The following is a 25414-nucleotide window of genomic DNA, read 5'->3' on the forward strand; positions in this document are numbered from 1 at the left end:
TTTAATAAAAGAAAATGTTATGAAATAGAGAAAGGGTAAAAGTTCCAATTTGATAGAAGATAGAATAAGATTATGTGGTGGTATGTGCTTGTTCATTAGTTGATTCATGAATAAGTTAGCATGACTTTGAGATATGAACTTGAGTTATATTCTATAAGACTTGACAAATGAAAGAGGTCCATAATAAAAGAAAGAAAATGCAAGAGAAAGAAACAAAGAAATAAATAAGGCTGGACACCAATGGCTTGAGATTTTGGATATATGCCTGTGATGCTCTTGTAAAAAGATAAGCTTGGACAACTAGGTTCTAAGGGGTGCTTCATCACCTGGTAACTTGGATTAACTAACCTGAGATTGCCAACCGAAAGTCCACCATCAAGAGCTACTTTGAGACAAAGTATTTAGTGACCCAAAGAGGTGCTGGGCACCAATGTCCAAAGAATAAAACGAGCTAAATGCCTGTGATGTGTATATGCTAAGGAGAGACTTGAGCAAGTAAGTCTTTAGGGGTGTCTTAACACCTAGCATCTTGAACCAACTAGGGCGAAAATGCTGGCTGAAAGCTTACTATAAAAAGCTGCCTTAACACATAGCATTTAGCCTCAGCTAAACAATAAGTCTCAATCAAAAGAAAGAGAACAAGAAAAGCTCAAACTAACGACCATAACAAGTCTCATTTTTTTTTTGTAATCAAAGTAACGATCCAAAGGAGTGTCACTACTTCAGCCACAAATAAAAATCACTAAGATATCATACATGAAATCCCACTAAACAAGATTTAGTGTCTTCCAATAACGGCTAGTATTTCTCTCTGTTTTCATTCATTCTCCTTATGTGTTACTGCTTGCTTGGGGACAAGCAAGATTTAAGTTTGGTGTTGTGATACCTAGGCATCTTAGGCTAGTTTCACAAGCCTTTTTCATTAGTTTTCATTTGGTTTCATGCATTTCTTAGGCAATAAGTAAGCATTTGGATGAGAAATGTATTCATGTGTTGATTCAATCAAACATTGTTATTTATGAGCATTTTCATGAGATTAATGCAAGAATTGCTTAATACTATGAATGATGCATTATCTTGTGATTATGGCAAGGCTTCAATGCATTTGTTCGGTTGATGATAGGTAAAGAAGAAGCAGAGGAAGCAACGTTGGTGGCCAAAGTTGGCTCACCAACGTTGCCTATCAACGTTGCAAAAGAGGAGAGGCAATGTTGGTGGCCAAAGTTAGCTCACCAACGTTGCCCATCAACGTTATCAAGGAAGGGGGAAGCAACATTGGTAGCCCAAGATGGTTCACCAACATTGCCAAGGATGAGAAGCAACATTGGTGGTCCAAAAGTTAGCCTACCAACGTTGCTACACAAGAAAAATGGTGAACCAACGTTCCCAGGAACATTGGTGAACCAACGTTGACACCAACGTCTTTGACAAATTCATGAATTGAAGCTTGAAAACATTGGCGGCGACGCGCACGCGTGAGTGACGCGCACGCGTGAGAAGAGCGTTGGCTCACCAATGCTATGTCACTAATGCTAGCGTTGACACACAAACGCTGAGTCACGCGTACGCGTAGGCGACGCGTACGCGTGACCAGAAGAACGTTGGTGACAAATGTTTGTGTACCAACGCCAGTACCAACGCCAGTTTTTCAGGGGCACTCATGCAACGTTAGTGCACTAACTTCGCGTTAACCTCAAGAGCCACTCCAAGCTCACTTCAACCAAGGCCAAAAGCCCACATCCAAGTACTTGAAGACCCACTTTGAAGATGAGAAGAAGAGTATATATAGGAGAATTTTTGAACTCAATAGGAGGCTCTCGAAGGCTGGAGGATTAGAGACTCCAGAGCTCTCTCGAGGATTAGAGACTCCAGAGAGCTTAGCATAGGAATTTAGTTTAGACACACATTTCTTTTCTGTAATTTTACAATTCAGTTTGTATTGAGTTTAGTTTACTTTTATGCCATTTAAATTTCACACACTTTTCCTTTCTGCAATTTTACATTTGAGTTTATATTGAGCTTGATCTACTTTCATGCAATTACAAGTTCCTGCACTTGTTCTTAGAGCGATGATTAACTAAACCCCAATCATTAGGAGAAAGAGCTCTATTGTAATTCACATGATTGAATGAAATTCTTCTTCTTCTCAATCTGCTTGTTGTAGTTAAGAGATATCTTCTGTTTTGATTTGATTTACTCACTCCGGAAGGGGTTTAAATCCATTGAATTCCTATGTGAGCCTCGGAAGAGGAATCATAGGAATTAGAATTGAAGCTCTTTCTCTCACAATTCTCTTGATCAACACCATTTAGGAGGAATTGAGATCTTGAGAATTTGTGTGACTCATAGATGAGAGATATGCACTTAACCTCTTCTCATGATAATTAGATCAAGAAATTGGCAAATTGATTGTGATTAGAGAAATTAGGTTGCCAAAGAATTGGAACTCAATTAATTTCAACCCGCCATAGATCTACTTCATATGATTGAGAATGAAGTTAAGACCCATTGATTCATGATGGATTATGATATCTCCAATCCCTAATGAATCTTTCTCTTTGTTGTTTTTCACTTTGATTTCCTTGAGTTCACTTTACTTGCTTTGAATTTACTGCTTCCTTTTAATTCCCAGCACCCAAAGCCCTTTACATTTCATGTAATTTACTTTTCACTGCTATTTACATTCTTGCCTTTAGTTTCTTGCCATTTAAATTTATGTTCTTTAGTTTCTTGTCATTTACATTTCCGCAATTTACATTTTGCAATTTACTTCCAGCACTTTAAATTTCTGCAATTTATATTTTGTCATCAAATTTCACCAAAACCTTTCAATATTCGCTTGACTAAATATATCACCTCACTAAAGTTGCTCAATCCATCAATCCCTGTGGAATCGACCTCACTCTTGTGAATTTTACTACTTGATGCGACCCGATATACTTGCCGGTAGTTATGCGGATGTGATTTTCCATTCATCAATACCTCATCCACATCTCGAAATATGAATTGGATCCTAACCACCAGCACTAACATTCCAAGTAACGGAAAGAAGTGACATTTCTATACGCTAGACAAATAGATAAGGAGATATAAGACCTCCTTGCTTTAGTACTCTAAGTAGGGTGATGGTTTCCAAGCTTCCCCTTTAAATCAATATGCGCACATGAAATTCAAAAAGAATAAACAAGGAGAATCCCTACTATATGAGAGATTTATCATTTTACTACATAAGGTTTGGTAATCTTCCATAATGGCGTATTTAACACACTTTCATGTAGCAAACTGACAAACAATGTTAATAACCCAAATAAAATCTAGATTCCATATTACTATTGTCTCTAAGTCATCAAATCTCATGAAGAGAAGGAAAAAAAGTTAGAGTAGATTTTTATTTTTATTAGATATGTTTTGAATGGAAGAAAAACGAAAGAGAAGAAAATAATAGATAATGTTATGGAAGGTTTATATATTATAAAGTATATTAAAAAAGAAGAGGGTTATATTGAAATATAATCCCGTGATACATTTTCCTTCCATTTTCCATCCAACATTGGAGGGAAAAATATCTAGCGGGTCTCACCCCCACCTTTTTACCCTGTACATTTCTTCCCTTTTGATTTTCCACTTCAACCAAACAATGGAAAGTAGTTATTTTCCTTCCAATTTCTTTCCTTTCCTTTTCCTTCCTTCGATTTTATCTTCAAATAAACACACCCTTAGTGGAGTTTGCACAGTAACAAAGATCCAAGTGGCAGCGAAAGAAGAAAATGGGGAATGGGAAGAAATGCATGTAAGCTACAAAAAAGGAAATAATTATATTAGAAAACTAAAATTCTCTATAAGCTGAGCAAATGCCACTCAGAGCATATCCTTAGATTTGAAAAACATTTTTTTGAACCTCAGTCACTGGCAAATCATTTGATTATCGAGCGATTAAACAATCTTTTTGAATCTCAGTCACTGGCAAATCATTTGATTATCGAGCGATTACTAACATAAAGAGAATTGTTACAGCTTACTAGCTTAGGAGGCTGCACAAGCCTTCAAGGAATTAATTAGAACATCTTCTTTCAGATTATGACCTAAAATCAGCAAACAAAACAAACAATGTTAACATACTGGTAGAGAAAAAAAGTGCAAGAAGCGTATTTTTACTAGTCAAATTTCTGCTTGGGTCATCTAGTTACCTATAAAGACAATCTTGTTCATCGGGATTTCTTCCTTCTCCCACTTGCGTGCAGGAACGATATCATACAGCTCCCTCACAGCCTGCCAGATCAAAGGAACAAATGGCCTCGGTAATAAAGAAATAGGCATAAATAAAATTAAGATACAAAGTAATTCCACTACCATGTCAACATTACGAAAATCTCAATCAATCTAAGTAATAGTGTAGCAGCTGGTGAGGTAGGGAAATTAACACAACAGAACAGCAAAACAAAAAGAAGAGTGAATCAAAATGATATCACTCAATTTACTGATATAGATGAAATGAAACACAACAAAGAAAAGATAATGGCTGTGGTGGTAAGAGCCAGCCTCACTCTCCTAGCCTAGCCTCGCCTCGCCTCGGGTGAATGCGGGAAAAAGGAGGAAGTGGATGCGAAAGTGAAGGCAGAGGCGGAGAAAGGAGACATGTCACAGGCAGAAAAAGGAGCCAAATCCAGCAGCCGCCGTCAAGCTCGAAGGTGGAGGGTGGAGGGAGAGGCAGATGCGGAGGGAGGAGGGTGACAGAGCATGCTACAGTGATGGTGGTGAGAGGAGGAGGAAGAGAGGGAGAAGGGAGGTCATAGGAAGGGAAGGGTTTGAGAGCAAAATTAGACAAAAAGAAATGGCTAACAGTTGACTGTAAAAAATATTAACAGTATGGATAAAATCGAAACTTGTTTTAAACATTAGCGACAAAATTGAGTCAAATTAAATGTTATGGGTAGTTTTGAAACTTTTCGAAAATATTAGATACAAAAAGTATACTTGCATTAATTTATCAGGGCTTTGAGATCAAATGTGATGACACACAAACTGGCCTTCGGTCAAGTTTAAATAGAATTTCAGAATCTAGGCTTTCCAGGTGAGTCTAAACAATGTGGAATATGAAGGGAGTTGAGCTTTTTTATACTATTATTACATATTTTATTGGAGACAAGCAACTTTTTTGAAAATAGAAGTAAAACTGTTAGGGACTTGGGTATTATGGGTGCTCAAAGTCCCACATCGAGTAGTATGGGATGCTTGATGTTGTATATAAGGAGAGTGGTTCTTTCCCCTTAACAGCTAGCTTTTAAGGTGTGGTTTTCCACTTTCCTTGGATACTTAACAATGGTATCAGAGCGTGGTTGTCGGCGCCATGGAAAGGGCTACCTATAGGCTGGATTAAGGTGAATACCGAATACTGATAGACCGTAGCAAAGTGGCTACCGTTGGGTCAGTGTCGATAGAGTGAAGCCGCCGTGGACGTCGGCTCTCAGGGCCGGTGTATTGTTAGGGACTTGGGTATTATGGGTGCTCAAAGTCCCACATCGAGTAGTATGGGATGCTTGATGTTGTATATAAGGAGAGTGGTTCTTTCCCCTTAACAGCTAGCTTTTAAGGTGTGGTTTCCACTTTCCTTGGATACTTAACAAAAACATAAAGCCATTTTGATTAGTCACACTATACTATAATCATAATCAATAATTCAATATATTTTAATATTCTAGGAGTTATCAATTTACTGTGGATGTGATATTGTTAGGGACTTGGGTATTATGGGTTGGGTATTATGGGTGCTCAAAGTCCCATATCGAGTAGTATGGGATGCTTGATGTTGTATATAAGGAGAGTGGTTCTTCCCCCTTAACAGCTAGCTTTTAAGGTGTGGTTTCCCACTTTCCTTAGATACCTAACAGATATCTTTTCTTTATTCAATTGAAAATTAAAATTAGCCCACATCAGTACCTGATCAAGAAATGAGCTAAGCCAGAATCTACAGTCGAGGGACTTAAAGTAGATATCACCAGAGGTCAGTACTCCAAGATTTTCTATTTATTTATTTATATTTTTATGGTACATAGTAGCTCGAAATTTAACATAGATTAATTATCAAAGATCATTTAGAGCACAGATGAGGCATCTTATAACCAACTAAACTTTTGTCAAACATCAGTAGTGAGGCAAATGACAAGGAACACTTAATTAAAAATATATAAACACTTAAATGGCCACCAACAATCATGATAAAAATAAACCTACCTAGATACATAAGAATACCAACAGAGCCATACAAGTCACACACATTGTAGTATCATAATATTTCTGAACACCATCAAGTATGATTGTTTACCTGCAAAGTATGCAGCTGATCAGAGTTTCGGACACTTAACACTCCTTTGCATCGATAGACATCCATGTCATATTTCTTCTCCCAGAGTATCTCCTCAAGCCATATACGGGTCTGTTTTTTAGAGCAATATATAAAACAATGAGAGAGTTTATTCAAAATACTGAATTTTTTTTTCTTTTTTTTTTTTCCCAAAAAACTATCTTCAAGAAAGATCATAATTTTCACTGTCATGCAATATGCATTGAAGAAACAAACAATAATTTGATATTTAACAAAAGGAAGAGGAGAATCCCAGCAGCATAACTTATGAATTGAAGCCTGCTAGACAGAAGCCACATTCAAAAGGTGGTTTTCAAGTGGTTTCATGAGTGTTAACTAGTTTTGGATTAGTGAGTGTCAAGGTTTTTCCCAGATCTTTGGATTAGCAAGTGCAAACTAGTTTTGCTGGCTTTGGGAAAAGAAAGGAAGCCAAATGCTTGTTGCAATGAGCAATCTACTATTTGGTGTGTGTGACTAAAGCGTAATTCTCATATTTTTAATGAAGAATCTAAAAAGCAAGTCTGTGGAATAAGATAGACATTTGGCCTCCATTTGGTGTAAAGCTCTTTTGATTTCTCTTTCCAATACACCGAGATTAAAACTTTTCTTCTTTATGATGGTTTCTCCATTTACACCTACTATATTCTTATAAAAAGATCCTTGCTCAGTTATATCTAATGTATTAAAACTTTTCTTTTATCATAAAAAAAATCTAATTTACATATAAAAATAACATAAATGGAAACTGAAAGTATACCTTATCAAGATGAATTGCCTGCCTCTCATAAATACAAATGGTTCTAATGCCACTATCATGAAGCTTTTTAGTAGACAAAGAACGATTTCCTTCTAACAATGTCTCTAAATGAATGGCACGCTGTGAGAGGGATTAGAGACAAACATTAGGTTTATGCAGATTGGGAGACAAAACGAGATTGAAAAACAAATGATAAAACCAAAAACAAGCATGATTTACTGCACTATCATAAGCTTCACGGTTCAATATCTTAGACAAGTCAACTTGACATCGGACGGAATGAATAATCTCTGCAAGGGAGTTAATATTATGTAATTCCTCCTCGAGTTCCTGCAGAGCTCCAGAGCCCTCTGCAGATACCAAATCAACTTTGTTAAGAATTATAGCATCCTGAAACAAGCAGCAAAAATACTGGCTCAGTGTTCAATTCTACCATGTTCAAAATTTTTAGTACAAAAGAAATATTATTGTTAGAACTTTACAGCACCATATGTTATTCTTAAGAGTCACCCTATGTTGAATGGTCTTGTTGTGTTAGTATGTTATGGATATTCTTCGGCTATAGATGTACTACTTGTGTATAACCATTCTACTTGAACAAAATTGTTAGAATAAATACAGGTATAAGGTTAGTGTATTGTCATTTTATGCGTGAAGCTCGTACGGGAAAAAAAGTTATTTATGCTCCTTCTCTATCTCTTTTTTGAACATTTCCATCAAATTCTAAAATTTTGGTTATTAACAACAAAAGATGAGAAAAAGGTCAGTTAATGTAGTATAAAGTTACCGCAAATGCTATCTGAAAATAAGCTTCGGGGAACGAAGATGAACTGCGATGCTCAGTAAGTTGAAATCGAAGATTTTTGGCATCCACAACCTATTAGAACATAGACTAAGTTAGTAAAGATTCCATGATATGCAACCAATTCTCCTGTATATCAGAGAGAAAATAGCCTCAATCATCAAATAATAGATAAGCGGAAACCGAGCCACGAAGTTTAACATCATAAAAGTATAGTAGTTCAACAACTATAAATATCTAATAGAGTTTCATCAGCTTGGAATGGAATGGAACAACTGTAACCACAAGATTTTGTTATTTAGGAAATTCCAAAGAAAAAAATATTTAAACATAATAATAAAAAACTACCGTGTTTTCTTTCTTTTTTGATAGATTTATGCGAAAATAAAGTTCTTAAGCTTACTAGTACAGCTTTAGAGAAAGTCTCGGCAGGTCTGAATTGAGGAGCAAAAGGATTTAACTTACGAGCAGTTTAACACCTCTCTTGTCATTTAATCGTATCAAGGAGGCTGCCTGAATTACCACTCGATAATTAAATACTTCCAATTTTAAAAATTTCTCAAATTAAAGAATGCATCAAATTTTGAACCAAAGGAGATACACTAGATCAATTGAATATATTTCACAGGTACCATGATGGGATAAAAAAAGGCTGATTGGGGTTTCCTATAAGGTGCTGCATTCATATCCAAGGCACTGGTTTATAGAATATTAGAAGCCAAAGAGCCAAACTCCAACCCCATAAAATCAGTAAAGTATTATCATTCCCATACAACTATGTGTATGGTAGAAAACATATCACATAAAAGTTAAACTTAAAACCAGAAACCTGAGACAAACAGAGAGTGAAAGGACATTCAACTGTGCCAGTTTCTTGTTAAAAAGCTAAGGAAAACCCTAGATCTGTTAAAAAGTTCCTGTGATATTCACACTAAAACAAAAAGATAAGTCAATGAATGTTGTTGAAAAGAAAAAAACTTACAGTGACAATGGAATCAAGCTTCACTGCTGCTTCTAATTGTTCATCCAACCAAAGAACAGATGCCAATGGTGCTGGGTTTGCCAATCCAGTCGTTTCTAGTAATATATGGTCAAGCCTAGAGACAAAATAACAAGGAAAAACACACCAAAAAGAGAAGCTTTAATTTATCCCAAACATTCCATCAGACTCTACCCAACTTAAAGTATATTCAATATCCAATTCATGATAGTAACATCAGGTTAAGTGCTACTATTTTACAATCATTTGCTCCAAATTTTCCATGGATCGAACCGACCAAAAAAAATTAATGTGTTCTCTAATTGTCCTTGTTTCTTACCTTTCCTTTCTCTGCACGAGCTGCTCTAAGGCTTGAACCAAACTGTGCTTGACCGTGCAACATATACACCCATTGGCAAGCTCGACCCATTCTTCAACAAGCGCGCCACCCTCCCCTTCATTAATCATGGCTCTCTCCACTCCGATTTCCTCACCAAATTCATTCAATATGACAGCAATCCTCTTCCCATGCTGGGAATTCAAAATGTGATTCACCAGCTGAATTACAAATAGGTTAACCAAAGATTCCAACATGTGCTAATTGATTGTACAGCTTTACTTTATATTAGTTGAGTATCTTGAATTTTCTGTATAATGAAGTAAGCTTTTTTCTGTTATAGAGGTTTTAATCCAGTCACACTTCCAATTCCAAAAACAAAAGGTAGCAACAACAAAATGTCAAACAATAATAATAATAATAACGGAAAACAAAAGGCTACCAAGTGCCTATTCATTGACATGTAATAACAAATTTTTAAATTTTAACAACTGATAGAGTAATTCCAAGGCAATCATGAGCAAAACCCATAGAAAACGGGAAAAAGAACAAGTCAAAAAGTACACATATTTACACAACCAAAATCCTCATTCCAGAATTCAGTAACAAGCAACAACAACGACAGCAAAAAGATATAAGAAAACAAAACAGAAGTGAAAAAAGCACATAACTTACGGTGGACTTGCCAGCACCGAGATAGCCGGTGATGAGAGTGACCCCAACGGAGCGTTTCTCAAAAACGGGTTCGTGTTCTTCTGGGTGAATCAGAACAGCAACCGGCGGTTCTTCTCCTTCGTCTTCCTCGTGCTCAATATTCGACTGCTTCATTCTCTTCTGCTATCGTATTCCTCTTTCTTTCTTTCGTTGCTTCTGCTTGTCTAATTTTCAATTTCGGGTTAAGAGAAAAAAAAAAAAAACAAATGTTAGTGTTGTGAAATAAAAGATATGTATATATAAAGATGTATAAATAGAAGACTCTAGTATTAAAATAATTAGCTCAATAATAATTTATATATATAATAATAATATTATATGTTGTAATGTGTATATATATACAAAGATAGAAAGAAGTATTAAAAATAAAAAGAGAAAGAATTGCATATGTTTATTGTTACTATCTCAATATAATAAAGATGATTAATATTGCTATTAATATTATATGTAAAGAGTAATAGAAAAGAGAATTTAGAATACTAATAAAATAAAAGAAGAGAAAGAATTGTAGTAGAAATATAAAGAGAAGAGTATTTGATTGCAACATAAAGAGAGAATTGATTTTATTATTACTTGCTTGTGTCTTATATCCCTCAGATGGCTTCTCTATTTATAAGCCAACGACGTTTGCTTTTTCAACTTAATTCTTATTGGAAAAGGAATTCAACCGCCCATATTAATGGGCATCTAATGTGATCTTATCACAACAGTTAGAAGACCTCACAATTTATTATTTCCGAGTAAAACCCGACTCCTAATTATTTCGTTGTTTCTGATATCGTCTTTTATGGGTTAAAAAGTAGCATTGCCATCCCAAACCGATTAATTTTGTTAGACATTTATTAATGTTTTTATTCAAAGCTAACAGATTTTTTCTATGTATCACACGTTTGCGAATAATATGTCAAAAAATGAAAAGTATAGAGAGTCCATATAATTGATGTACAAAGTGTTTAATAATGGTTAAAGAAAGTATAGGGAGTCAATGAAATATTTGTATAATGTGTATAATGAAAGTTTAGGGATGTCCGATTCAGTATTAGAGATATAACCATTAGTGTTATCTTTTTCATCAGCTGAAATTTTTGGGATGAATAATATCATGACATGGTATCAGAGCTCTAGATCTGAAAGGTCAAGAGTTCGATCCTTGATTACCATAGATAGTATGGTTGATGTTCATTTTTTAACTTAATAGCTCATTATACACATTGTACAAATATTTCATTGGCTCCCTAGCACTCTAGTGGTTAACCCAAAAATAAGTAGCACTTTTGAAATTAGAGTAACATGGATAATTTCATACCTCATTGTCTCCCTAGCGGGATTCGTCAAAAAGTCATTTTAAAAGGCAATTTTTTTTTTGTCATATCAGCAATATACTACAATAAAATAAGACAATTAAATCTCTGAAATTTTTTTTAAGAGATACTTAAACCCCTAACTAATTTAAACATACCTATAATAAACCATAAAATAGGATAAGTATCTCTAAATTTTAACAAGTTATTATACTTGCTACTGCACTGGTTGTTGGCCTTAGTTAATAGAAACCTTAATTCTTTATTTCTTCCTTTTATATTGCAGAGATTTTATTTGATGATATGTGCAAGAAAAGGTTGGTCTCAAATGGTGTTACTTTCACCACTTTGATTGATGGGTAATGCAAATATAAAAAATTGATGGCCTAAAAGAATTTTCAAGTAACAATCAAGGCATTAGACCAGACTTAATCACGTACAATGCGCTAATCAATGGCCTTTGCAAGATTTGCGATTTGAATGAAGCTAGAAAACTTGTGAATGAGATGAGTAAGAGAGGTTTAAAATCTAACAAGATCACGTTCACAACACTAATGGATGAATATTGTAAAGATAGAGACATAAAATTTGTATTGAGAATGAAGAAAAAAAATGATAAAAAGGGATTGAAATTGATGAGGTAGCTTTTACTACACTCATATCAAGACCTTATAAAGAAAAAGAAAGAGAAGGAGGAGAAAGGAACTGAGACTGCCACCAACCAAGGCCAGCAACTAGTGTAGCAAATACAATGATTTGTTGAAATTTAGGGATACTTGTCTTACTTTATGGTTCATTATGGGTTTATGTGTCTATCTTTAAATTAGTTAGGAGTTTAAGTGTCTCCCAAAATTTTATTAGGAATTTAATTGTCTTATTTTAATGTAACGTATTGCTGACACGTCATCAGGTAACATGACACGTAGACAAAATCTGTTAACTTTGGACGGAGACATTAACGGAGGGAGTGAACTGTCTAACAGAGTTAATTGTTAGGGGCTGCAATGACATTTTTCAATCGAAGAGAGCGGAATGAGAGTTAGCGAAATGGTTAAGGGTTGGGGATGGAGTTTTACTAATTATTTTTTGCCGGTATTTAGTTATTAATGTTTAAAAGTATAAGCTAAAAATATATTATTAAATTACTATATTACAAAAATTGAGTTGATAACTAAAAATAATGATAAAAAATAATAAATTTAACTGATTCTTGAACATTTATCTAAAAAAATTATATGAGAGAATTGGACCAGAAAATTTTGGGTTTTAGTGTTTTTTTAAAAAATAGAGATAATTTTTTATTTTCCAAAATAAGGGAGGCAAAATAATAAAACACAAAATAATGGGGTGAATCGAATATATTTCTTTAAGAGTAAATAGTTTCGCTATAAAAAATTATAATTTTGCTAAAATAGAAGGATGTAGTGGATATCAAGAGGGTGGGTGGTGCACGTGTAACACCCTAATTACCCTAAGCCTTACCTCACGTCGTAAAGCAAAGGTTAATCAAGGGTTACGACAATTCTAAGGCTTATACATATTTATATAGAAGAAATAATATCTTCTAGATGTCCAATGAAGGATACAATTGAAAATCAGGATTTGAAAAGCGTACTCACGAAGCTTCTAACTTAACGCACAATATGTAGATATAATATAACAAAAGATAGGAGTATAATAGTATAAGAATCTAGCCACGGCTCGCGGATTTTAAGCCGGCTAGTTATATACAGACCATACAGAAATTTGGAAGTTTATAACATAGCTTATACAAGTTTTTCTCTCAAAATAAGCCTCTAGGCAAAAGTAAAATACAAAAGATGAGAGATAAATACAAAATAAGCAAAAAGACTCTAAAACAGATAGAGATCCTCTACTCTGTCACCACCAAAGCAACTCACCGAGGTGGATTGCAACCTGCATATGAAAAACAACAACAGAAATATGGTATGAGAACCAGAGGTTCTCAGTATGGTAACAGTGGCCAGTGATGTAAGATATAAGACTTCGGGACGCCAGAAGCAATCCTAGAACATCATATCCATCACAAGATTCATCTTAAAGCATAACTAAAACAATAAAGCATAACTTAATCCATAATATATTAAAAGGGTAATCTAACTTAATGGATTCTCTAACTAACAACTCTCTGTTGTCCCACAGCCTTCACCAACCTATCCTCCATGCGATCCCATCGCCATCGCCTTCCGAACCTCCTCAATCCCAATAGAATACACAATTATTAAAATGCAAGTAAAACACAAGTATAGACATATATGACAAGTAATTCAAGCAGGCAATTAGACATGTTATACATTTAGGCAAACTCAATTAATCAAAGCAAGCAAGCACATAAGAGATGCATATGATGAATGTTTGTCCTATTGGCTCATGATATCACTTGTCGGTCCATAAATGCCAACCCGACACATCCTTCCAGATGTAGCCTTTTCTGCCACGCCAGGGATACAGTGCCCTGCACACTCATGCAGTAGCGAACCTGCTACACTAGAGATATAGTACCCTGCACACTCATGTAGTAGGGAGTCTACTACGCCAGGAATATAGGCCCCGCACACTTCATGTAGCAGAGAAGGAAACAACAACAACTACTCATGCAGTAGAGAAATCTGCTACACTAGGAATATAGGCCCTGCACACTCTCAACAACAAATACTCATGCAGCAGAAAAGTCTTCTACGCCAGGGATATAGGCCCTGCATACTCTCATATAATCCAATAATTTCATCATTACAACTCCGAGTCCTCGGCTCATCTCAACCACTATCCATTGACCTCAATTCATCACCATTTCTCATCTTAAATCACTTTCAATTATCAATTCTTAACATTCCAATGATATAGTGCATGGCACACTTTTCTTCAATATCCATCAAGATCATAATAAACATCATCAGTTCTTAATTCCATTCCAAACTCATTAGTACATCAGTTTCTCATTTCGTATATCTTTCTCCCTTCTCACTCCACCAAATCCATCCTCAGTACCCCAGAAACCTAAGCCTCCGTTCTCTAATATTTTAAAATAATACCAAATTAAATCTCGTAGGACCATTTCCCATGTTTTGATACCCGAAAATAAGCTTAAAAGTCTTAAATAAGTGTCATAGAAGTTTACAAGCTTGTTAGAAAGGTGAAATAATTAAAAAAAAAAACAAGTTTAAGTTGAGAAACAGGGTGTGTGCGTACACACAGGGATGTGCGTCCGCATGCCCAGGGAAATTTTCAAAAAGTGTGCGTATGCATAGAGGTGTGCGTAAGCACAAGTACTAAATTTTTCAATTTTGTTTGCTCACACAAGGTGTGCTAGAGCTCTCAACAGACTGCCCTTCCCAACGTGTGCGTGCGCACAGGTCTGTGCATGCGCACAGGTTGTAAAACATCATTGGTTATGTGCGCACACAGGTCGTGCTAGCTACCAACAGCAAGCCTTCCCCCGTGTGTGCGTACGCACAAGGCTGTGCGTTCGCACATGTTCGAAAAATCACAAGGGTGTGCGTGCGCACAAGGCTGTGCATGCCCACATTCCAGAAATCACAAAATTCTGTAACCTTGCAGTTCAGATTTTGACACCAAACTTTCCACAATCATATCATTTTCTACCGAATTCGGATTTCCACAAAATTTAAACCATTTTAAAGCTTGTTCAATTATCTTTCATTGATACAAAATGCATTAAATTCCAAGCACGGTAGCTCAACATATGATTCATGGAAGTTCACCAAAATTTCAGTTTTACCGAAAATCACAAGTTCTCAATTTTCCTTGAAACATATAGCCAAATCCAATCCAAATCATTCCAACCTCCAATTTACATCAGATCTACCCTTTTTGTATCAAAACTCACCCCTCATACCAATATTTCCATCCACATTACAACATCATCAACCTCAACATTTAAATTTATCACACTAGAACCATTTCTCAATCCACACAATCATTCATCATTATCATATCACTAACAATCATCATGATTAAGTTCATTCAACACCAATTTCACTTTTCAACATAATTTTATCAACATTAATATTACAATTCATCAACAACCCAAATTATCAAACCATCATACATCATCACATAATAATTCCAACAACCAACTTAATTCATTCCTATCCTATGGGTTACTAGCCTAAGTGTCCAAAAATATTATATATTACATAGAAAAAATTAAAATCATACCTTGGCCGATTTCCAATATGTTCTAAAACTCAAATTGAGTGCAAAACGAGCTTCCAATCACAATCCAAGTCACCAAGAATCTCCAACAAGCATCAAGACTCACCAACAAGCTCCAATATTCAAGCTAGTACTACATATTTAACATAAATCAAAACCTAATACTCACAATTAATAATTTTACTAGGGTTCTTAAGAATCTTACCTCATCCACTGAAATTTAGGATAGGACCCAACATTTTCTCACTAAGGAGTAGCACCTAAACAACCAAAACACAAGGTTTTCTCAAAATCATCACTCATCAAACATGAATTTCTTAGGGAAGCAAGAAGGAAGGGAAATTTCGAGAAACTTACCACAAATTTTAAATAGAAGTGACGGACTCGGCAAGAGCTTTGCGTAGCCCCTGACGGCACGCGAATCGGAGCACTGTAGCTCAAGATATCGCGGATTGAAGTTGTAGGTGAATAGTGCTTCTTCTCTCTTCCTTTCCCTTTTCTCCTCAGCCACTCACCTTGTGTGTGTATGTGTTTAGGGCTAAAGGGTTCATTAAATGAACCTATATATATGTTGGGCTTGGACCCAACTTGGGCCCGGTTTAATCCGTTAGCGTTTTTAGCACGTTTTGCCCAACTTTGGGCAAAACCTTTAAAATTAATGCCCGGTTTTTTATTTTTAATATTTTTCTAAGGTTTTTGACTGTTTTCACTTTTTCTTGCGCAATACCGGGCAGACTTAAACCGGTTTGCGATTTTTCTTAGTTTTTCACAGAAAATACATTTTCTGACTTATAAAAAGACACCGAGTCCAAAAATCATACTTAAATCCTCTGATTCTCAATCTAGATTTTCGGATCCTATTTTGGGCAATATCGATTATTCTATTCTAGTTAAGCGATTTTTCATGAAAACTCTGGTTCTTACAGCACAAATCCCCACACTTTTGTACAGTTGTACCAGCAAGTGCACTGGGTCGTCCAAGTAATACCTGAGTGAGTCAGGGTCGATCCCACGAGGATTGCAGTTTGAAGTAAGCTATGGTTATCTTGCAGATCTTAGTCAGGCAAATTCAGGAGTTGTTGGATTGATGCAAGGGCAATCAGTACTAGGAATATGATAAAGGATTGGAGTTGCTTTGTCTTTCTGAATTAACTCTGGTGTTTCTATCTTCTTTGCTTGTGAGTGATTTCTTCTATGGTAGGTTGTATGTGATCAACGCCATGGGCCGTGGCCATCAATCTCCTCTACTACAGATCAAACGCCATTGGGCATTGTCATCCAATCTGACGAAGGGTGAAGCTCTAGCAGTTCATTCTCTTGGCGATCCTACTCAAAATGCCACAGACAAGGTCGAATCTTCCGGATTAGAGAATGCTTCTTCTTTGGGTTCTAGCCTATACCACAGAGACCCTAATCTCCCTGAAAATCGGCTGAACTGGTGTCTCGAGGAATCCCTAATGAAGTCGTGGATTGGCCGTCTGAGAGATGTATAATCAAGCTAGCGGTTCGGGCTTTCCAGAACGTATTCATACGAACCCAAGTAAACACGGGTGGTTGTCAGGAACGCAGTCCTAGTATGATGAACAGAGATGATTGTCACTGATCATCCTATTCTCCATGTTGAAGAACGAGTATACATCTTACAAATAAATCAAACACGGATCAAAGAAGAAACAGTAATACTTTTATTAATTCATTGGACTCAGCAGGGCTCCTCCTCTTAACTTAGGAGGTTTAGAAACTCATACTAAAAGGAAAATACAATGTAAAACTCGAATAATCAGTAAAGTCTAGTTCCCAGGTTTTGATAACATAAGTCTAATCCCTTAAATACTAAACAAATGACTAGTAAGGGTAAAACAATCTTTTTAGTGCTAAAATCCACTTCTGGGGCCCACTTGGTGAGTATTTGGGCTGAGCTTTGGTGAGATCAACGTGCTAGGAGATCTCTAAGGCATTGAACACTAGCTAGGGGGTCCTCTTTGGGCGTTTGGACGCTGGTCTCTACTCCTTGGGCGCTGGACACCTGGGAGCGGGTAGTGATGCACGGAAAACTTGTCTCTCAACAAATCTCCCTTCGGCAAGTGTACCGAAGTTGTCGTCAAGTAAAAACTCGCAATAGAGTGAGGTCGAATCCCACAGGGATTGATTGATCAAGCAACTTTAATTAGAAGAATGTTCTAGTTGAGCGAATCCAGAATTTGGGTTGAGAGTTGCAGAAAATAAAATAGCGGGAATGTAAATAACAGAAAAGTAAATGCTAGAATTAAAGAGCTGGAAGTAAATGACTGAGAATAAAATGCAGAATTGTAAATGGGAATGGGGGATTTGCTCATAAAAGTAAATAGCAGAAATTAAAGAGAATGGGTAAGATCAAAGATGGGGAGTTCATTGGGCTTAGGAGATGTTGCAATTCTCCGGATCAAGTTCATTTTCATCTCTTCCTCAATCAATGCACTCATTGATCTCCTTGGCAATCTTAAGTGATTGAATTACAATTTCTTGCAATTCAATCTCTCAAATCTTGATCAATAGCCAATTCCTTGGTCAATTGCTCATGAGAAGAGATGAAGTATGGTCACTGATTATACCACATGTATTTCCCAAATCAAGTGTTGAGAGGGTTATAGTCACATACCCATCCAAACCCAATTTGGTCCAGCATGAGAAAGCATTTCTAGCTTGATCTCTTCATTCCTCTTTCAAGGTTCAAAAGAGATCCAAGTTTGAATAGCTTCTCTTCCAAGATAACTACTCAATTGGATGAAGATCGAAAGCTTTCAAGTAAAATCAAGAGGAAAGATAGAAAAAGAATAATGAAAATTAGTATTGATCCATCAAATTACAGCAGAGCTCCCTAACCCAATGAAAGGGGTTTAGTTGTTCATAGCTCTTCAAAATGAAAACAAAGATGGAGAATACATCATAAAACTAGAAATTGCAAAGAAAGTAAAATACAGAGAGTAGTTCTCTTTTTCCCAGCCTCCAGAACTTCTTTCTCAATTCAAAGCTACTCCTATATATACTACTCTTCTCAGCTTCTAGTGTGATTCTTCAAGTTTTGGGCCTTTGGATCTTGAGTTTGAAGCAGTTCCTTTCTTTATTTGGGCTTGGCTTTACTTGCAGAGAGAAAGTGCGAAGTGGGCGGAGACTTTAGTTCAGGACGTTAGGGGTGTTAATATTTAGTGAGAATATAAGTTCGAGAACGTTAGTGACACTTAACATTGTCACTAACGTTCCAATGCACCCCTTTGCCTCACGTAAAAACCCACGTTAACTAGGTTAACATGGCTTTTAACGTTGCCTTGTGAACCTTCGAGAACGTTAGTGACACTCAACATTATCACTAACATTCCAGTGTGCCCCTTCTTGCTTCACGTTAAAGCCCACGTTAACCAGGTTAACGTGGCTTCTAACGTGGCCCTTGCCATCCTTCGAGAATGTTAGTGACATTCAACATTGTCACTAACGTTCCTATGTACCCCTAGGTCTTACGTTAGAGTCCATGTTAACTAGGTTAACGTGGCTTCTAACGTGGCCATCCTTAGCCATCCCAACGTTAGTGACAATGTTGAGTGTCACTAACGTTGGCTCATCCTTCATTCCTCATCGTTAGCTTCCACGTTAACCAAGTTAACGTGGAAGTTAACGTGACTCTTGGGGGTTGTGTGGTTGCTTCAACGTTAGTGACAATGTTGAGTGTCACTAACGTTGTCGACAACTCTTCATCTCTTACGTTAGTTCCCACGTTAACCAAGTTAACGTGGGAGTTAACGTGGTACTTTGCATCATAGGCCAACGTTAGTGACAATGTTGAGTGTCACTAACGTTGGCTTCTCTTCCCCCCTTAACGTTAGAGGCCACGTTAACTAGGTTAACGTGGCTTCTAACGTGGCCACTTATGAGTAATTGCCAACGTTAGTGACAATGTTAAGTGTCACTAATGTTGGCTCAACTTCTCTTCTCCACGTTAGAGTTCACGTTAACTTAGTTAACGTGACTCTCTAACGTGGGCATTGATGGCTTTTTGAGAGTGTTATTGGCAATTACTTTTCTCATTAACCTTGCAAGTTACCTCCCTTTTTCTTGCTTCCTTTTGGTCCTGAAATCAAGCAATAAAGTGCATCAAAGCTCTAGTCCAAGTCATGAGTAATGCAACATAATCTGTGTCACTAAACTTATGCAAAATCCTCATGAAATTATGTAAAATGCACAATGTATGCTTGAATCAAGGCATAGGTGAATATCTACCCAAAACTAGCTTATTTCCTAAAGAAATGCATGAAACTAACCTAAAAACAGTAAAGAAAAGGTCAGTGAAACTGGCCAAGATGCCTTGGCATCACAACACCAAACTTATGGCTTGCTTGTCCCTAAGCAAGTACTGGAACAAGAGAATGATGAATGGAATGTCTAGAGGAATGAGTCATTCTTGTGGAAGTCATGTTACTGATTTTATGGTGGTTTCATGCATAGCAACTTAGGTTCATTCCATTACTAGCTTTCAGACCTTTATCATGTCCTAAAACACCCACTTTGTTTATATCCCATGAGACTTTTATTCATTGATCCTTTTATTGTTATTTCAAGGGTTGTTTGTGTTATTTAGGCTAAGTGCTCTGTAAGGGGGCAACTCTTTAAGATAAGCTTTCAGCCAACACTCCCGAACCAGTTGGTTCAAGGTGCTAGGTGTTGAGACACCCCTAAGGACTTACTCCCTCAAGCCTATCCCCCATACATACACACCACAGGCATATAGTTTGTTTATTTTCTTTTCTTGAGACCTTGGTGTCCAGCACCTCTTTGGGTTACTAAATGCTCTGTAGTGAAGGTTACTCTTGATAATGGACTTTCAGCTGATAATCCCGAGTTAGTTAACCCAAGTTACCAGGTGATAAGGCACCCCTAAGAGCTTATTCATCCAAGTAGATCCCTCACACAGGAGCACCACAGACACTTGCCTCAAGATTAAAACCATTGATGCTTAGCCTTATTGCTTACTCTTTTTCTTTTGTTTTTCACTTCCATTGTTCTTTCCCTTTTTTCTTCTTAGGATCTTGTTATTAACTTAGTCTCATGAGTGTATCCAAAACAAAGTATTCAGGCCATATAATTGTCATCCCAGCCTTGTGGTTGAACCAACTTAGCTAACTTATGACTACCCCAAAGATTCATGAATGCACTTCCACAATATGAACTCTGCTCTGGTCTTTTAAAAAAAACATAATCATTCTCTTCTTCAATTTGATTTAAAATGGACAAGCTTACAAGTAAATAAGGGAATGCTGCATTGACATTTAAACCAGAAATCATGGACCTATTCAGAAGGAAAACTTAAAAGACAGAATTTTAAAAAGTTTAAACATAACATGGAAGCAGGTTCTATTTCATACAAGATCTTCCTTATTTTAAGACATAGAGAAAGATGGAACAAAGAAGGAACTCCACCACCTTTTTTGTTTGGTTGTCCAATCTATCCCTTTTCATGCTTCTTTTCCTCTCCTATAAAGATTTAAAATAAAGCAATTAATATCATAAAAAAATTGAAACTCTACGGCTAGAATAAAATGAAAGAAAGGATTTGATTGTTCATTTATGAATTCCAACTAACTAACTAACTATTGGTGGGTCCTTATATGCATTTTGGTGGCACTATGGGGTGACACCAAACTTAGTTTGAAGCAATGTGATGAAATGTTTTGTTCAAAGCTCCCAAGACTAGCATGCATCTTGGCTTGCTTTGAACACCAAACTTGTTCTTCACTATATACTGCATGATAAAGATTTCACCAAATGTTTGTCAAGTTTGGGTTGAAATTCATAAACATTGATTTATTCATTATTTTAAAAACATATAAAACATGGGTTGCCTCCCATGAAGCGCTTCTTTCGCGTCACTAGCTTGACGTTTTCCCTTCATCAGGATGGTTGGTAGTGCTTAAAGTCCTCCCCTCTTGCTGTGGACTTGTATCCATTGGTTGGATCAATGATCTCCACATGTTCCAGGGAAAGAACTCTGTTGATAGTGAAGACCTTAGGTAACTGAGATGGTACAGTAGGGAGATTAGGGGGAATATCTGGGAAGTAAGCTGAGACAACTCTATCCCCTGGAGAGAAATCTTCCGTAGGGATCTTCTTGTTCCTCCATCTCCTTGGTACCTTCTTCTTTGTTTCTTTTGAGGTTGCCTTCCCCTTGGTGACCTCTTTTCTCCAAGGAGTTGTGATGTTGTCTTTGCCTGCCTCTAGAGGTTTGGGTTCCTCCAACTTTTCTTTGAGCTGTGGCAATTGCTGTTTTCCTTGTTTATCAATTGAGGGGGTTTCAGAATGAACTGGCTGTGCTTCAGTGCTTGTCTCCTCCTTCAGTGTTTCCTTATCGTTTGAGCTTAGTTCCTTGTCCTCTTGATCTGTTTCTTGTGAGAGTTTGAAGACATTGAAGCTGAGTCGTTCATCATGGATTCTCAATATTAGCTCCCCTTTCTCTACATCGATAAGTGCTCTGGCCATAGCTAGGAATGGTCTTCCCAATATGATTGGGTGAGTGTGACTCTCTTCCAAGTCCAGAATGACAAAGTCTGTTGGGAGAAAGTACTTCCCAACCTTTAGCAACACATTTTCCACCACTCCTATTGCTTGCTTTTGAGTTTTGTCAGCCAGTCTGATGATTACATCTGTGGGCATTATCTCATTAATCTGCAGCCTCTTCACCAGGGATAAAGGCAGTAAGTTGATGCTGGCCCCCAAATCACATAGTGCTCTATCGAACATAGTTTCACCTATGGCACAAGGGATGTGAAAACTCCCTGGGTCTCTTCTTTTCGTAGGCAGCTCAGGTTGAATAAGGGCACTACATTCCTTGTTCATCACTATAGTCTGGCCTCCTTTGAGTGAGCTTTTCCTGGGAAGAAGTTCCTTCATATACTTGATGAATGCAGGCATTTGTTGAATTGCCTTGATGAATGGTATATTTACATGCAGAGATGCAAACAAGTCTAGGAACCTTGAGTATATTCTCTTTTCCACAGCACCATTGAGCAGTTGAGGGAAGGGAGCATAGAGCTTCAGCAACTCTTGTTGTGAGATTTCTGGTTCTTTGTGCTCTCTATCCTCCTCCTTTGTTGAGTTGTCTTCAGGTTGTTTGCATATTTTACCTTGCTTGTCTTCAATCTCTTGATCACTTGTAGTGACCATTTTACAATCTTCCCATCTTACTTTCTTTGCTTCTCCCTTGGGGTTTTTCTCCGTGTCACTTGGGAAGCTATCAGTAGGTTTGGGAATCTTCTCAGCTAAATACCCCACCTGGAATTCCAGCTTCCTAATGGTCTCTCCCTGGTTCTTAATATTGGCTCGCACCTCCTCTTTGAACACCTTATTTTCTTGAATCTCTTGGCATATTCCTTCAAGTAAGGCTTCAATCTTAGAGAGCTTGTCATCAATTGATGAGTGATTCGGAGCAGATGTGCTGTTTTGGTTTTGATAAGTGTGTGAAGAAGTGTTGTTGTGGGGGTGTTGAGATGTCCTCTGGGTGAATTGTTGGTGAGCTGCATTGTTGTTGGAGTTGTAACATCTCTGGTCTTGGTTTTGATCTTGCTCACTTCTCCACCCAAAGTTTGGGTGGTTTCTCCATCCAGGGTTGTAAGTCTTGGAGTATGGATCATAGTTTTTCCTTGGTGAATTCCCAATGTAGTTAGCTTGTTCCTGACTCCCCTCTGATTTTTCATTCACTCCTTCTTGGATTGTTGATGAAGATGAGATTGCTGCTACTTGGTTCCTCTCCATCTTCTTGGTGAGGTCAGCCAGCTGCTGGATAATGAGTTTGTTTTGGGCCAACAGAGCATCTACATTGTTTAGCTCCATCATTCCGCTTGTGTTCCCTCTTTCGGAAGCATAGAAGTAGTCATTTTCTGCTACTGTTTCAATAACATCTATGGCTTCCTCAATGGTTTTCTTCTTGTTCCAGGATCCTCCAGATGAATGGTCAACGGCCTTCTTTGACTCATAAGAGAGACCTTCATAGAAAATGTGCAGCTGGACCCATTCATTGAACATGTCAGGTGGACACCTCCTTGTCAAGTCCTTGAACCTCTCCCATGCTTCATACAGAGTCTCACCATCTTGTTGCCTAAAAGTTTGAACCTCAGCTCTCAGCCTATTGATTCGTTGAGGAGGGTAGAATCTTGCTAAGAATTTGTTCACCACATCCTCCCAAGTTGTCAAGCTCTCCCTTGGGAAAGATTCCAGCCACTTGGCTGCTTTGTCCCTGGGTGAGAAAGGAAATAGGAGCAGTCTATAGGCGTCAGGATGGACACCATTAGATTTCACTGTGTCACATATTCTCAGGAAGATGGTCAAATGTTGATTGGGGTCTTCTTGAACACCTCCTCCAAATGAACAGTTGTTCTGAACAAGGTGATGTGCGGAAAACGATCCGACACAAAACTCACCGGCAAGTGCACCGGGTCGCATCAAGTAATAATAACTCACGGGAGTGAGGTCGATCCCACAGGGATTGAAGGATTGAGCAATTTTAGTTTAGTGGTTGATTTAGTCAAGCGAATCAAGATTTGGTTGAGTGATTTGTGATTTGCAGAATTTAAATTGCATGGAAAATAAAGGGAATGGGTAATTGGCATGAAATTAAAGAGAACAGGAAATAAAGTGCTGAATCTTAAAGAGCAAGAAATTAAATGGCAGAAACTTAGAACGCAAGAAATGTAAATTGCAGAATCTTAAAGTGCAAGAAATGTAAATGGCTTAAATTGTAAAGGGAATTGGGAGTTGGATTTGCAGAAATTAAATAAGGAAAAGTAAAATTCAACAAACAGAAGAGTAAAAGATGGCTTGGATTGAACCGGATCTAAAACGGAAATGTAAATGAACATGAAAAGCATTAAACAGAGAAAGTAAAATGATAATTCAGATCTCAGGACCCAAGAGACTAGATAACCAAGTCTAGATCTCAATGCCTTCCTAGATCCAATCAAGAACACTTGCAAAGGAAATGTAAATTGCAGAGAAAGTAGATGAAGAAGCAATTAACAGAAAAGGAAATTCAATTAAGCAGAAAATTAAACAAGATCTCAAGGTGAGATTGAAACGGAATTTCTTCAATTCTCCACCCAAGATCCGAAGCAAGAAAAATAAAGAGTGCTGGACAAGAACAAGGAAGAAGAGAGATCAATTCTCCTCCCAAATTCTCTTGAACTAAAACAACAATGCTAAATGTAAAGTTGAGCTCTCTACTAAGTGCACTCAATCCAAACCGAAAAGAAAGTTCTCAAAAACTCTCTATGAAAACTAAAGGAAAAGTTCCCTCAAAACTTAAATCCTATGCTATTTATACACTTTCTTCAAATGGTCTTCAAGCCTTCAATTGGGCCTTTGCTCTTGATGGAATTGGGTTGATAGAGGCCTTGGTTGATTGCTCTTGGAGTTTGGAGAAGAACCGAAGTGAACCGGGTTTGGAATCATGTAAGCTTGAGTAAAAGTTTGAGTAAAAGTTTGAGGCAAACTTTTACTCAAACTTTTCATATCAGCCACCCCATCCTTGCTGCTACCAACGTTTGAGCCAAAGTTTGGGGTCAAACTTTTGCTCAAACGTTGGCTCCCCCTTGCACACTCATGGCGCCAACGTTTGCCAAAAAGTTTGAGGCAAACGTTGGCGCAAACTTTTGCTCTCCAGGGTGTTGATTTGTGATGCCAAAAGTTTGCCAAAAAGTTTGAGGCAAACTTTTGCTCAAGCTTTTTGCCCAAAAGTTTGCATAAAAGTTTGAGGCAAACTTTTGGTCAAGCTTTTTGCTCCCTGGTTCGTTTTCACTTATTCCAAAAGTTTGAGCTAAAGTTTGAGGCAAACTTTTGCTCAAACTTTTTGTCCTCTCTTCCTCCTAGCCATTCCTTCTTGCTTCAACCTTTCTCCAAGCTTTCTTCACCTATCATTAATAAACCAAACACATTAAAGCTATCCTCAAA

The 25414-nt window shown here is 37.2% G+C and overlaps 1 protein-coding gene and 2 non-coding genes across 7 annotated transcripts; 1 reads left to right on the forward strand and 2 right to left on the reverse strand.

Annotated features, from left to right (window-relative positions):
* Positions 1-3451: 3451 nt before the first annotated feature.
* Positions 3452-10174, reverse strand: LOC112750256 (uncharacterized). 5 transcript variants are annotated; one of them, XM_025798891.2, is made up of 10 exons: positions 9912-10174; positions 9240-9457; positions 8903-9017; positions 7906-7995; positions 7338-7508; positions 7119-7238; positions 6323-6433; positions 4188-4269; positions 4020-4082; positions 3452-3795 (listed from the first exon to the last, which is right to left on the reverse strand). In XM_025798891.2, exons 1-9 carry the CDS (start codon positions 10062-10064, stop codon positions 4024-4026), a joined length of 1119 nt encoding a protein of 372 aa, XP_025654676.1. In that variant the 5' UTR covers positions 10065-10174; the 3' UTR covers positions 3452-3795; positions 4020-4023. The 5 variants fall into 5 exon arrangements, with proteins under 5 accessions (XP_025654676.1, XP_029148979.1, XP_025654677.1 ...); XM_029293146.2 differs by having other exon boundaries at positions 4013-4082; XM_025798892.2 differs by having other exon boundaries at positions 3996-4082.
* Positions 8307-8435, reverse strand: LOC112753610 (small nucleolar RNA snoR77). The gene has a single exon (XR_003177989.1). It is a non-coding gene; the product is annotated as a small nucleolar RNA snoR77 (small nucleolar RNA).
* A 13318-nt stretch (positions 10175-23492) lies between the features above and the next one.
* LOC112753867 (small nucleolar RNA R71) lies at positions 23493-23596 on the forward strand. Its single transcript, XR_003178230.1, has one exon. It is a non-coding gene; the product is annotated as a small nucleolar RNA R71 (small nucleolar RNA).
* Positions 23597-25414: the final 1818 nt, after the last annotated feature.

The sequence above is a fragment of the Arachis hypogaea genome, chromosome 15 (assembly GCF_003086295.3).
Source record: "Arachis hypogaea cultivar Tifrunner chromosome 15, arahy.Tifrunner.gnm2.J5K5, whole genome shotgun sequence".
Lineage (NCBI taxonomy): Eukaryota > Viridiplantae > Streptophyta > Magnoliopsida > Fabales > Fabaceae > Arachis > Arachis hypogaea.